At 40.5% G+C, this 15,730-nt stretch overlaps 1 protein-coding gene across 2 annotated transcripts in view; it reads left to right on the forward strand.

Moving 5' to 3' along the window:
- Positions 1-1,692: 1,692 nt before the first annotated feature.
- The window catches only part of LOC124142184 (orexin receptor type 2-like), a 60,682-nt gene continuing 46,644 nt past the window's right edge, over positions 1,693-15,730 (forward strand). For both annotated transcript variants that reach the window (XM_046510487.2, XM_048400056.1), the window contains exon 1: positions 1,693-2,529. In XM_046510487.2, the coding sequence (XP_046366443.1) occupies positions 2,155-2,529 (375 nt within the window). In that variant the 5' untranslated portion in view covers positions 1,693-2,154. The remainder of the gene's footprint in view (positions 2,530-15,730) is intronic.

The following is a 15,730-nucleotide window of genomic DNA, read 5'->3' on the forward strand; positions in this document are numbered from 1 at the left end:
TGAATATAAGAGTATATTTGGTAAATCCATTATCAATATCAAGACAAAGGGTAACATGACCTATATCTTTATTATTTCAATATCCAACGCTGTCCGTGTACATTAAGAAAGAGTTCTTTAAGAATGTTGATCATTCACTACATTTATCTCATTTCCTGTTACCAGTCATAATCATGGGATGCGTCGGTGCCACCATCATGTTGTTTACTGCCTCGTTGATTTCACAATGCCCATACAAATATCAGTGAAAGCTGACCAGGACGCATCAATAGAGAGGGATACAATTCCACAGACAGCCACAACACTGGCACAAGACCATGGAGACGGCCCCATCTGGAAAAACGATAAAGCCTTTAATCACCGCATGCTGGTAGCGCCAGTTCAGTTGAAGCACACACAGAAATATGATAAACGCCTGATCAAACTTTAGCTGAAAAAATGAGTGAGTATGGTTTTACGCCGCTTTTAGCAGTATTCCAGCAATATCACGGCTGGGGACACATCGTACCAATGCAGGGATCGCATCCGTGTCTTCGGCATGACGAGCGAACGCTTGAACCTCAAGGCTACAACACCACCCAGATGAGGAAGAAATGATAACATAGCTTTGAAGTGGGATTGGGATAGGGAGAAATATGTTTATATTCCAAAATGGAACTTTCTTTATTGAAATGTTACTTTCAAAATGGTAAAATCTCGAAAAGCGGCGTTGAAAACACAATCGGAAGAACCTGATGCAAACGCCTCTCGAAAAAAACATCAACGAATGGACGCAAGCATCGAATAATCACTTGATTTAAGGATCTTCATTAACTAAACACTCGGCGCGTTACTAATATATATATATATATATATATACGTGTATGTATGTATGTATGTATGTATGTATGTATGTATGTATGTTAGACTAAAATCTAGTCTCTGAAATGAACATATCATACATAAAAAAACAGTTGTTCAGTTATCTTAATAAAAATATAATAAAAAGGAGCCCAGTGACTCTCTTCATTTTCAGATACTGCAGTGATCTAGACTTGCCAAACATTATAGACTTGCATGGGCTGTATTTGATATATATTTGTATCAGGGTCTGTAAGACAGACTAGTATGTATGTATGTATGTATGTATGTATGTATGTATGTATGTATGTATGTATGTATGTATGTGTGCATGGATCTAGTACGATTGCCACAGCCTCCCTCTATCTAAAGTACCAAACCTCATCTACCACATACAATATACAACCCTTAATCTAGCAATATCCATAGTATTTTCTTCATAACTTAACAGTGTATATTTGCACCTTTCAACAATTACTTACTCTAATATGTATGCCCTAAGCTCCCTGATTCAACAAGTCCATTTAAAGCCTAAACATACCTTGACCCGCATCTACACCCAGGCAGTTCATACAAAACACACGAACACCCACACACTGACCCCCACCCAGCCATACACACACCTTTTCTTAAAGTCTAACCATTTTCCCATCATTGCCCCAGTCTATCAACAAAACACCCTCATTCAACTCCTTGATACGCTTGCCTCTGCCCTTATGCCCCGGCATGCTGGCATCTCCTTGTAGGCGTGACGGCTTGTGAAAAGGAACATCGCGACGAGCATCCTGCGTCTGTTAACTGACTGTATGGTCAGCAGCAAGCTGGGCTTCCTAACCTTGTCTTTCTCCTGTAAACCGTCGCGCGGTACACACGCTGCTGGCGTTAAGAGTCGCCGCGTTACAGTTTCTGATTGCCTGCAGCGATGAAATCACAAGAGGGGTGAGAGGAGGCGACGCCAGAGCAACAAGCGGCGTTATATCGGACCCTGCACATCTGGAGATGATGTAAACTGTCTGCAGCGCTAGGAAAACCCGTTGTTGATGGACATTATTATCTGTGTGTTTGTACGTGTTGTTTACACTGTCAGTGAACCATATATACACAGGCTGATGAAGGCAACAAAAGTATTTGACCACACTGCTACTCGCGTTAAAGCTGCACTTAAGTCATCATTATCACATACAGAGAACGTGTAGATTATTTGCAGTTGTGTATTTGTGTGTTGCGAAATGGTCCCATTTACTGACTTCATTTCTGCTCTGACCAGTCAATCAGCACCACGCAGGCTTACAGGAATCGTGATTCTTTAGAACAATGTCCAGGGCCAACTGGAGCCGCGCCACCTGCAAGCACCTCTACGAAGTTAACGGCACCATCCAGCAATGTTACTTCACCGACGACGACCTGCTACACGCCATCTACTCCTACATCGAGCCGAAGCCTCACGAATGGGTATTTACGGCGCTGTATGTGATTGTGTTCGTTCTGGGACTCACCGGCAACTTTCTCGTGTGTTTTGCGGTGTGGAAAAACCGCCAGCTCAGGACGTCAACCAACCTGTTCCTTGTGAACCTAGCTGTAGCGGACTTCCTCGTTATTACGCTGTGTCTCCCGCCGTCGTATATCCAGTCCATATGGGAGACCTGGTTCCTTGGGGACGCCATGTGCAGGATTGTGGAGTATTACCAGGTAGATATATTTCTAATTACCTTCTTATATGTTCGTAGAGGTGTATCATTAATACTTCCTAACATATTTACTTCCAAGAATGTATATGGATTTACAAAAGGCGTTTCACACCGTTTTCACGAAACATATAAATGACCTTTAGCTCACCTGACTAAAAGTCAGGTAAATTTCTGATGGCGGGTCTATCTTCTCTTCGTGAACAAGCTAAGGAAAGAAGTTGAACCTTCCAACCAACGTTGACACTTTATTTGCTTGAAAACTCTCAGATGGTCGCGTCTTTTTCGCTCAGCTTTTCCCGAACGCCTGGTGCTATCACCATTTGATCGTGGTTCATAAACATATATGCTCATGATATAGTCGGAATCGTAATCGACTCTTTCAGCACTGATTTCTTATGAAAAATAGGGTTTTGTCACGTATTGTGAATATTAACTTAATTTGTTCTTTGTAGTCTTGAAACTCCTGCATTCTCAAAGGGGCGGTCGGGTAGCCTTGTGGTTAAAGCGTTCGCTCGTCTCGCCGAAACCCAGGTTCGATTCCCGACATGGGTACAATGTGTGAAGCCCATTTCTGGTGTTCCCCGCAGTGATATTGCTGGAATCTTGCTAAAAGTGGCGTAAAACCATACTCACTCACTCACTGCATTCTCAAAACCATATGTTTAGGTAAATATTGCATGAATGTATATCGATGTCTTTTTTATTTTTTCATAAAAAGTTAAATATTAATGAACAATGAGCCACGAGGGCTGAAATGCTGCGTGTATAGGTATACTATCAGATGAACGACAAGTTCGTAACGAATGTTAAGATAATATCGTTAGTTAACTCCGTATGACACACAACACAACAACATACGCAACGCGCATATATACTACACGCAAAACACAACGCACACATGCAACATGCAACATGCACAACTCTCAGATATAACATTCACAAAACTCACATATAACATACACAACGAACACATACAACATACACAACACTCACATACAACATTCAAAACACTCACATACAACATACACAACGCACACATACAACATACACAACACTCACATACAACATTCACAACACTCACATACAACATACACAACGCACACATACAACATACACAACACTCACATACAACATTCACAACACTCACATATAACATTCACAACACTCACATACAACATACACAACGCACACATACAACATTCACAACACTCACATACAATATACACAACGCACACATATAACATTCACAACACTTAGATACAACATACACAACGCACACATACAACATTCACAACACTCACATACAACATACACAACGCGCGCATATAAAATACACAACACTCACATATAACATTCACAACACTCAGAAACAACATACACAACGCACACATGCAACATTCACAACACTCACATATAACATTCACAACACTCAGATACAACAAACACAACGCATACATGCAACATACACAACCTACATTTACAACATACACAACACTCACATATAACATTCACAACACTCAGATACAACGTACACAACACTCACATACAACATACAAAACGCAAACAAACCACTTAAGACACACGAACACACTCTCTCTCTCTCACACACACTCACACACGCACGCTGACACACACACACTCTCCCCCTCACACACCCCCACCGTCCACCCCTCCCATCTCTCTCTAACACACAAATACACATACACACACAAACGTCATAATCTTTTGATCTTCCCGCATGAGAGCCGCGTCCAAAGTTCTCTTGGATTGAACACATACAACATACACAACACCCACATACAACATACACAACACTCACATATAACATACACAACGCACACATACAACATACACAACACTCACATACAACATACACAACGCACACATACAACATACACAACACTCACATATAACATACACAACACTCACATATAACATACACAACACTCACATATAACATACACAACGCACACATACAACATACACAACACTCACATACAACATACACAACGCACACATACAACATACACAACGCACACATACAACATACACAACACTCACATATAACATACACAACGTACACATACAACATACACAACACTCACATACAACATACACAACGCACACATACAACATACACAACGCACACATACAACATACACAACACTCACATATAACATACACAACGCACACATACAACATACACAACACTCACATATAACATACACAACGCACACATACAACATACACAACACTCACATATAACATACACAAAGCACACATACAACATACACAACGCACACATACAACATACACAACAGTCACATATAACATACACAACGCACACATACAACATACACAACACTCACATACAACGTACACAACGCACACATACAACATACACAACGCACACATACAACATACACAACACTCACATATAACATACACAACGCACACATACAACATACACAACGCGCGCATATAACATACACAACGCACACATACAACATACACAACGCACACATACAACATACACAACGCACACATACAACATACACAACACTCACATATAACATACACAAGGCACACATAAAACATACACAACGCACACATACAACGTACACAACACTCACATATAACATACAAAACGCAAATAAACACACAAGACACTCGAACATACTCTCTCTCTCTCACACACACACACTCTCTCACACACGCACGCTGACATACACACACACACACACCCCTCTCTCTCTCTCTCTCTCTTTCTCTCTCTAACACACACAAATACAAACACACACACAAACGTCGTAATCTTTTGATCGTCCCGCATGAGAGCCGCGGTCAAAGTTTCCAAATCATGTTCCATGTTCTCACCTGGCAACGATGCCGCGAGCCAATTGACGTCATCACATACATCGTACATGTTGTATCAACTGGCTCGTGATATTTTGACAACTCTAATAATTCATGTATGCCTTGAATTTCACGTCGTTGGATGTTGAGGCTTTAAACGTACATCCATTGCTTTAGATGTTTTAGACCGTCAATTCTCTGTCCAGCTATTGATGGAAGCGTTATTAAACATTCACATAGGCGCACTCAATGAGTACTGGAATAATCACAGTGTATCCACCCACTAGTTTATTTAGGCGATCCTTGATACAAATATGGGTTAATGAGGAAACATGGTCCCCGGTATTCCCAAGGGGTCCTTCATGCAATATGAAACAGATTAGTACTATTAGTACTGATTAGTACTCATTTCACATGAAACAGATATTACAAGTACTAGATTTCCCCTGGGATAGGGGACAAGCAAAAGCCAAAGATATTCTTTTTTCAAATATGAGATTTGATGAGTAGGTGCAGATTTGATCAAAATGTCAGGGCCGTACAGGGTACGATTGATCAGTCGGGCTGTCCAAACCATAAGTATTTTTCTTACCTCTGCCTTACCCTTAATCCTGTTGTAAAGCTCTCCGATGTAGAAACATATCGTATGTAACTCAAGTTCCTGGTACACACAGTTAACAGGGATCCTAAGCAGAATACGATAAACAAAGCAAACTTCATGAATAATAAACGACGTATTCTATTTAACAGATGAAATACAAACAGTCATATTCTCTGAGCATGCGTTTGAAACTTCAACAAAAGGAGACATCCAATCTTTGATGGAAGGAAGAAAGGAACAACTCCATTGTGTAGCGGATAGACCTGCTGAGCGATTGAGGGCGATCGGGTGGCTCAGTGGTTAAAGCGTTCGCTCGTCAAGCCGAAGGCCTGGGTTCGATTCCCGAAATGGGTACAATGTGTGAAGCCCATTTCTGGTGTTCCCCGCCGTGATATTACTTGAATATTGCTAAAAGCAGCGTAAAACCAAACTCACTCACTGAGCGATTGACGGGTACGATAATGTCTTGTGGCGTTGTCTGGTTTACAGTGCTGTTTCCTGTGGTAATGCACCTAGCGCTTGGTTTCGTCAGAGATCTGCGATCTCCGGTTTCTTGGGGGAACTCTATAGTATTGTCTTTCAACATTAACCTAGTTTAGAATCAGTGAGTGAATGTTGGAATGCGCACAGTCAGCTTTTTTTCCAAGTGTATCAGGACTGGATGGAAGTAGTCGGGTCAAGGTCAGTGGAACGATGGACGATGGCATGATGAAAGCCGTCGTGCAGGATGACAATTGGCCTTGACATTCTGCCGTATGACGTTGTAATCATTGTTTGGTTTGTTCTTTACCGCTGCACCAGCTATATGACGGCGGTGTGTAAGAATCGAGTCTGGACGAAACAAACAGTGATTGATGTTGTGAGCACCGTCCACGCCGTCGGGGAAGGAGGACATGCAAACAACCAAGTCACTGAGCCTGACAACCCGATCCAAATGGTCGCCTGTCACGTCCAACCTAGGTTGCTGGAGATCTATTCAAACCCGTAATCCCACCTGTCGATACTGGGAGCTATTCTGTCCCGACTTCCTCACCTTGTATAGAAAGTATTCACCAAGAAGCAAAATGACCCACTCCAAGCTGTGACCATGGTCATTTTTTGTCCTCTTGCCAAGGTTGCGTGAATCGATCACCCTGCTGTAAGTGGTTTGCCTGATCCAGGGTCGATCAAGGCACACACTGCTGTGAAGGTAAACCCTTCAACTAACTCACTCACACAGTAAATATGATGCAACATGGCACGTGGACAGTGTGACCTTCAGCTGACCTCTATTTCTATTGGCCACCATCCGCATTACACTAGACTAACATCTAGTCTCTGAAATGAACATATCGTACAGAAAAAAACAGTTGTTCAGTTATCTTAATAAAAATATAATAAAAAGGAGCCCAGTGAATCTCTTCATTTTCAGATACTGCAGTATTCTAGACTTGCCAAACATTATAGACTTGCATGGGCTGTATTTGATATATATTTGTATCAGGGTCTGTAAGACAGACTAGCATCAAACGTTATATGAGTGCTGCATCACAATAGTTGCGCATCAAATGATATGCATATATACTACTTAAAAGAAGTTAAAGAACACACGATTCTTTCATGTTGCTATAGTTAATCTGTCATGACAGAAGGATTTTCATCACAATTGCTGTGCATTATATGATATGCATATTTACTACTTAAAAGAAGTTAAAGAACACACGGTTCTTTCATGTTGCTATAGTTAATCTGTCATGACAGAAGGATTTTCATCACAATTGCTGTGCATTATATGATATGCATATTTACTACTTAAAAGAAGTTAAAGAACACACGGTTCTTTCATGTTGCTATAGTAAATCTGTCATGACAGAAGGATTTTCATCACAATTGCTCTGCATTATATGAAATGCATATTTTCTACTCAAAAGAAGTTAAAGAACACACGATTCTTTCATGTTGCTATAGTTAACCTGTCATGACAGAAGGATTTTCATCACAATTGCTGTGCATGATATGAAATGCATATTTTCTACTCAAAAGAAGTTAAAGAACACACGATTCTTTCATGTTGCTATAGTTAATCTGTCATGGCAGAAGGATTTCCATCACAATTGATGTGCATTATATGAAATGCATATTTTCTACTTAAAAAAAGTTAAAGAACACACGATTCTTTCATGTTGCTATAGTTAATCTGTCATGACAGAAGGATTTTCATCACAATTGCTGTGCACCATATAATATCCATATATACTACTCAAAGGAAGTCACTCTCTCACAGTTTCGCACGTCGAGCAGTGATCTTATGGTATCACAGGGTAGAAAGTTAGGTATTCCAAAATATGAAAGACTTTGTCCATTTTGTATCATTCCAAGTGCAGAAACAGAATACCATGTTCGTTTAGTTTGTCCGTTTTATGACGATCTTAGAAGAAACTTTCTGCCAAGTTATTAGTATACATCTCCATCAGAGCATAAATGTAAAGTTTTATTTACCACCAGTAATGCTTTCACAATCAATAATCTTGCCAAGTTTACATTCTTTGCTCTTAAAATGAGGAGCAAGCAGTTTTCCATTATATAAACTACTAATTCTACCACCATATGTATATGGTCTCAGATACGTATACCCTTGTACTGATTAGTATTGCTATTACTACATGCACTTGTGGCGCAACATGTTTTAATGCTTGAATATATATTGTAAAATGGGCCTGTGGCCTGATTTACTGAAATAAACCTTTACTACTACTCAAAGGAAGTTAAAAAACACCCGATGCTTTCATATTGTATAGTTAATCTGTCATGCCACTTCTTTTGAGTCGTATATGTGCTTTTTATGCATATTGTGCACGACTTTTGTGATGTAAATACTTCTGTCCTGTCAGATTAACTATTGTAATATGAAAGAATTGGATGTTCTTTAACTTCTTTTGAGTAGTATAGATTGACATACGTACATATTGAAGTTATCATGAAACAAGAAAAACGTCACTGTAAATGATAACATTAAACTGATTTGGAAAGCAACTTTATATTTCCTATTTATATTCATCACGAGAATAGCTTTGGATAAGAACAACTTTGAACCGTTTTGGGCATAAATATAAACAAGCAAGCATATTGTGTACTCCTACTTAATGTCGGGTGTAATATGGAATCGTTTGTTTTGATATTTCAAATTGACACACACGTATCTTATGTTACGGAGCGTATTGTGATGTAACCGCATCCTTCAACTGATGGATGCTCTCTGCCAGTGGGGAGGGGTGGTAACCTCATTGGTCGAGCATTCTCTCGTCATGCCAAAGAACCAGGTTTAATTTTTACCATTCCCGGTGTCACGATCGATTGTCTCTCTGGATTGTTGCAGCGACTGTGACTCACAATTTTCCAGCACTATTAAAACAGGATGTACCTGTCTGGGGACTCGAACCCTTTGTGACAAGCAAGTCTTGAGTGTGACACGCCAAAGCTTTTACAAGCGCAAGGTGCCACCAATTCAGTGTTAAAACGCTCTGTGACGTCATTCTGTTATGTAAACGCACCATTATGGTTCATGAATGGACAGCTGGTTGTACATTGTTCATTATCTGGATACACTAATCGTTTAGGACTCCCGGAAATTGTATTGAGCCATGGACAGCAGAACAGACAAAAATAACACAGTCCACGTGCATCACGCAAGGGTGACTCAAACAGTATAAACACAGGGAGAAAGAGGTGTATTTTTCTTATATATTCAACTAGAAAGTTTTGTCCAAGTGAAAAAGTAGGGGTGCGTTTTAACCACTGTCCTCTTCTGTCAGCCTTCCTTAAAAATAATGCAGCCAGGCCCCCACAGGGTCCGAGGACAAATATATTTTAGGAATGGAATAGAGTTGCACATTACATTACAATGATTCGCCCACTTCATCTAATCAGGAGGGGAAACGGAGCTTTATCTAACATGATGGATATTACCACTGACCTACAGCCAGATGACCTTTTTTTCAATATGGACTACTATATCAACACACAGACTTAATAAGATCATCTCTGATCCGGGACTCGCTGTGATTATTAAGTGAGTGAGTGAGTGAGTTGGGTTTAACGCCGCTGTTAACAGTATTCCAGTTATGTCGCGGCGTGTCAGCTTAGTGTGGGAGGAAAGGCCGAAGTGATGCAGGTCTCAGACGTTTACCACTTCGGTGAAACCAACGAGCACGGGTATGGTGCTGACAAACCTAGAAACATAATCGGGGCGAACCGGGATTCGGACCCACAATCATAGGTTTCTGGCGTGCCTAAGGGACGCAACTCCGCACAGCGAATCGCGGCGCCTTAGACGACTCGGCCACCCGTGCCCCCGTGATTATTAAGGCTACAGTCAATCATATGATGACTCGAAAATGCAGGTGTTGACGTTGATCAAAGAATAATGATTACAATTCCCACTGCAGCGTTCTTTTAGTCACATCAAGTTAGCGTTTAGAAGTGATTACAGGGAAGATGTTCTATTTATGTTTCCAGGTTCAGAATTTCAATTGTACTGTTATAAACACGCGGGTTTTTTTTAATTCAGGCCCCAGGTTTCATTACCATCATATTTACTGACTTTCCAGGTATCTCTTTTGTAAATATCCCCATATGACTTTGATATGATTTTGATAAATGTCCGAGAAACGACCGATACGTGTAAGGCAGGTGCCCTCTTAACATTGCAGTGGAGCAGATTTTGGAGAAAAAAAACAAATAATACCTGCAATTTTCAGGTGGTTTTCAGCCAATACACAATTCTTGAAACTGTGCCTTAGATTTTAGACTTAATAAACAGAATGGAACAGCATAGAGAGTTATATGATTGATGAAAACAAGAAGGATAGTTGGTTTCTCGCTTTATCAAATATAAGGAAGTTTGATTGTTACTTAAATAAAGTTGTCTCCAAAAACACACAGTGATAGTTGGTTTCTCGCTTTATAACTTATGGGGGCACGGGTGGCCCAATCGTCTGAGGCGCCACGATTCGCTGTGCAGAGTTGCGCCCCTTGGCAACGCCAGAAACCTATGATTGTGGGTTCGAATCCCGGTTCGCCCCGATTATGTTTCTAGGTTTGTCAGCACCATACCCGTGCTCGTGGGTTTCACCGAAGTGGTAAACGTCCGAGACCTGCATCACTTCGGGCTTTCCTCCCACATTAAGCTGACACGCCGCGATATAACTGGAACTAACTCACTCGCTCACTTTATCACATATAAGGAAGTTAGATTGTAACTCCAATAAAGTTGTCTCCAAAACAAAAAAGTGAGTTGGTTTCTCGCTTTATCACATATAAGAAAGTTCGAGAGTAACTCCAATAAAGTTGTCTCCAAAACAACAAACACTTGGCATCTCGTTTAAATGGAATAGCATAGCAATGTATGATGAGAAAGTGTACGTATGTACAATTTGTAACCGCAAATGTGGCGTACTAGTTGCTGTTCGTCCTGTTGCGGATGAACTCATAACGGAAACCAGAGGTCGCCTTTTGCTGCCCTTTGGGCTCCGATGCCAAAAGGTGTTTGACATCTGTCGATCTCCCAAAGGAAGTAATTTCCAGATTTCAGCTCCAACTGTATCTGCTGAGACATGCACTAAGGCTGCCCCATCTGCCACATCTTCGGCAATACATCACCTGATATCACGCCTACTTCAACACCATCATCTGAGACAGCATCATCTGATGACATATCCACCGTCACCATCACACAGAACAACATCCGCAAACAACGAAACAGAATCACAACAAGAAGCTGAGAAGATGATGAAAAGAAGTCAAATTCTGTTATCTGTGGTAAAGGCTGGTGATGTCATGGTAATCGTGACAGATATAACTTACAACATGTTGCACTATTGCCGTACAGTCTCGGGCGCGTTGCGAGCCACGAACCGCTAAGAGAAAGCAAATTAATCGCTCATCCCGGTGTCTGCAACAGTTCGAAGCGCTTGCGCACTCTTCCAAAATGGCGGCGCAACTAGCGCTTGGTTGCCTTGGCGTAATGAAGAACGTAATAGAAGAGGCTCGATGACTAGCTGATGGAATTTATGACTACTTTGAAGATGTAGAGCAGGCTGAGGATGATGGGGTGTTAGCTGCCTTTGCTCTTTTCCTCGTTGATCCAGTCAAGAATTTCTTGTTCCGCTGTCAAAGTAAGCCGCCATTTTGGTTTGAGAATGAAGCGACCTCAGCCAGCGATTATTTCGTTTGCAAGCGGCTGAGAGTTAGCGCACTGTTGTGAGGCAAATCGCTGTACATCGCTTGCAAGCGATTGGCGCTTTGCAATGCACCCCTGGTGTTTTGAACTTCGACGTCAGTGGCACTTCTCCACACGATGGCTGTCGTATCCACTGAAACTGTTATCTCTCTTCGGACACCTGTTCCAGCAGCAATCAAACTCTTGTGGACAGCGATTTGTGCGAGTCAATTTTGCTGATAAAAGAGATGTGAGACAATTAGATGTCGGGGTTTCGAAGCACGTTGATGTGCAATTCAAGATGTCATTCCAGCCTTTCGTGCTACAAGACCTAGTGTTGCAGACTGACTTTTCAATAATATGTTAATCAAGATCCATGCTAATCCAATAAGCCATGTCAAAGTAAGATGTCTATGAAAATGTCATGTGCTGACCATTGATAACATTGTGTGGTTACTTGAGTCAAATAATCTCCATGAAAGTGTTTGTTTATCATGTTACTATGTTAATATGTATGAATAAACAAAGTCATTCTGTATTCTTACTTTTTCAAATTCAGTTGTTATGCCTAACATCTGACTTAGGTAAACTTTCAAATATTATGTATAATACCTGTCTGTGCTCAACGGGAAGAAATTCTGTGAAGGAGTGAGTGAGTATGGTTTTACGCCGCTTTTAGCACTATTCCAGCAATATTTCGGCGGGGGACACAAGAAATAGGCTTCATTCATTGCATCCATGTCGGGAATCGAACCCGGGTCTTCGGCTTGGCGAGCGCACGCATTAACCACTAGGCTACCCGACCGCCCTCTGTGAAGGGTATGGGCATGTACTAATATATATTTCTTATTTGTTAATAAACATTTTGATATGTAAATTGACCTACTGATTTTGACTTGCGTCATCTTGATTCTCAGGGTATTTTTTAAAACCATTGTCTCGTTTGTTCACGGCATCATGAACTGTGTGTGAAGATATATATGCTACGTAAAAACATTAAACTTGTGAATGGTCTTTGATTGTTTCCGTCACATGTCTACAAAAAAAACATATGCTACTAAATTCACGAGTTGGGCGTTTTGGCATGAATAACGTGCCAGATACATTTGAAAAAAATGCGTTTAGAATGTAAACACATACAAGCCATGTTTAGATCTTACATATTTAACGATCTAAACATGTTAAGTAATGTGTTTAAGTCCTTAACATAATACGTACGTCATGTATAAACAACAGTAAACAAGCAAGTATGTTTTCGTTCTATCACGAGGATGAGTTTTTTCGTATTCACAATTTCTCCTACTGTTAACAATAACGAGGTCGTTGTTGATACTTTCCCTGTCTGTTTAAACTAACAAAATCGTCTTCGACACTTTTCCCTTCTGTTAAAACTAACAATGTCGTCATTTTTTAGAACTCTACTTTTAGAAAAAAAACAAGATTAAGGTTCGGTCCAAACCTAAGGCACAAATCGTGCCTTCTGTCCGCCATCTTCAACGACTACTACACCATCACTACCACTGCTTCCGAAGCACCGTGTCACACAGTGCAACGTCTACTCTACGGTATCAGACTCTCTTCCCAGAGGGCACTATGTACTTGGTTAAACATAGCTCTAAAATGGGACATGTTTTCGTCAAAACAAATTTGATCAATTGAAGAATATGGATGCTGGCAGTAATTATACAGTGGGTTATAAGAACGTACGTTTACAATTATGAAACGAAGGAGACGAGATAATGAAGTCTTGGCACGTCACCCGAAGACGCGCGCTCGAATTCACAAGGAAGTACCGTAGTGAAGCCATTCTTGGTGACCCTCGAGGAAATTTGGCTGAAGCATCGATGAAAACCGCGTAAAATCAAAGCACATTCACTCCCTGTGTCTTATTATTTGAAATACAGTCACTCTGTTGAAAATACACAAGACCTGCATCACTTCGGGCTTTCCTCCCACATCATGCTAATTATAACACGCCGTGATTCTGGAATACTGTTAAAAGCGGTGTTCAACCAAACTCACTCACTCTTAAATGTTCACACTACATGACCTAAGGCAACTAATCACATTTTCACAAATGTGCCATTGATATATATGCATTTTAATAACAGATCTGAAAAGAACAAATGGTAAAGGTTTTATTTTACAATGCAAAATTCCGAAAATAATTACATCAAGTCTCCGGGTTTCACTTTGTAAATGCATATTATTACGCAACATAACAGGAGACACGCGATGTTGAATATAATTAGTGCAAATGGACAGTATTATCATCTTCACTGATGAATTCCCTATTGCAATTCTCTCAACCAGTTATAAGTTTTCAGAACCGGCGCTCACCTGACCAATAAAAAAATATGTGTAGCAACGTAGAAACTAATTTAATATAAAAGAGAGATAACAAGCGTCCTTAATCAACCTATGTAAAGAATCGTGGTTCCACGCAATAAACTCTAGTACGATAATATTACATTAGACATTGATGTATCAATAAATGGCTAAGTGGGACAACACGGCTTGATTTCAATATAGCTCGCCTTGCAATATTGATGATATATTTTTATTGGACTTCTGAGGTCACTACAAGGATGAGAAGAGTGAAGCTTCATTAAACCGGTAATTGTTGTAGAGATGATGCAAATAGACTCCCCGAGTAACTGTAAATTGATGGAATATATTCGAACGTGAAGGCCAGAGCGGGCTCACGATAAATACACACAACATGTAACTTGCATTACTGTACCCGCCAATACGTGAGGGATAATGACGTTATCAATGATAAAGAAACTACCGAGTTATTGGCAAAGGTAGCATTTTCATATGGAGGCCATGTGTTAAGTTGGATCAGAATTGAGCTGTTTTCATAGATAACACTTCAAAAATGAATGAACAAATGCAAAATATGTATGGTGTGCTACTGCAAATACTGCATGCATACTGCATACCCAATGACAAAGATTCATGCAGAATTATGTTCGAGTAATTGGCCCAAAAATGACAGCGAACAGATACATTTTTCTCATATAATTACCAGATGGCTTACGGTTCTGTATATGAAACAGCAAGTCGAGCCCAGCCGTTTTAATTACAGATCCTGCAATTTGATAGAATTAGTATGATAATATTAGTAATAACAATAACAAACATCATCGTTCTTGGATGAAGGCTGGACTGAAAAGTGGAAAATATATGAATGGACCACTGAAAATCAGTGATGACACCAGGTGTTCACGAAAAGGGTAATCATGTCCTGCCCTACCGGTAGCACCCGCCATTCATATAATTTGCATCATAAAGTAAGAATTTGTTGCCTGACGCAGCCTAGCAGTATTCCTGCCATGAGACGCAGCTTGTAAACAAACCAGACAATCAAATGATCGATGAAGTAGAAAGTCCAGCTTCTGCAAGTTAATTTTAATAACGTCTGCTGTGTACAAGTGCAGAGATTTTGATGCTTATAAGCGACCTGATGGCAGGTTCGATCCTTTTATTGCCGTCTTCGCCATGCTTGTGGTTTTCACTGGGAGGTCAATCCACGATACGACCCAG

Source organism: Haliotis rufescens, unplaced genomic scaffold (assembly GCF_023055435.1).
Source record: "Haliotis rufescens isolate VD_foot unplaced genomic scaffold, xgHalRufe1.0.p SCAF_2, whole genome shotgun sequence".
Lineage (NCBI taxonomy): Eukaryota > Metazoa > Mollusca > Gastropoda > Lepetellida > Haliotidae > Haliotis > Haliotis rufescens.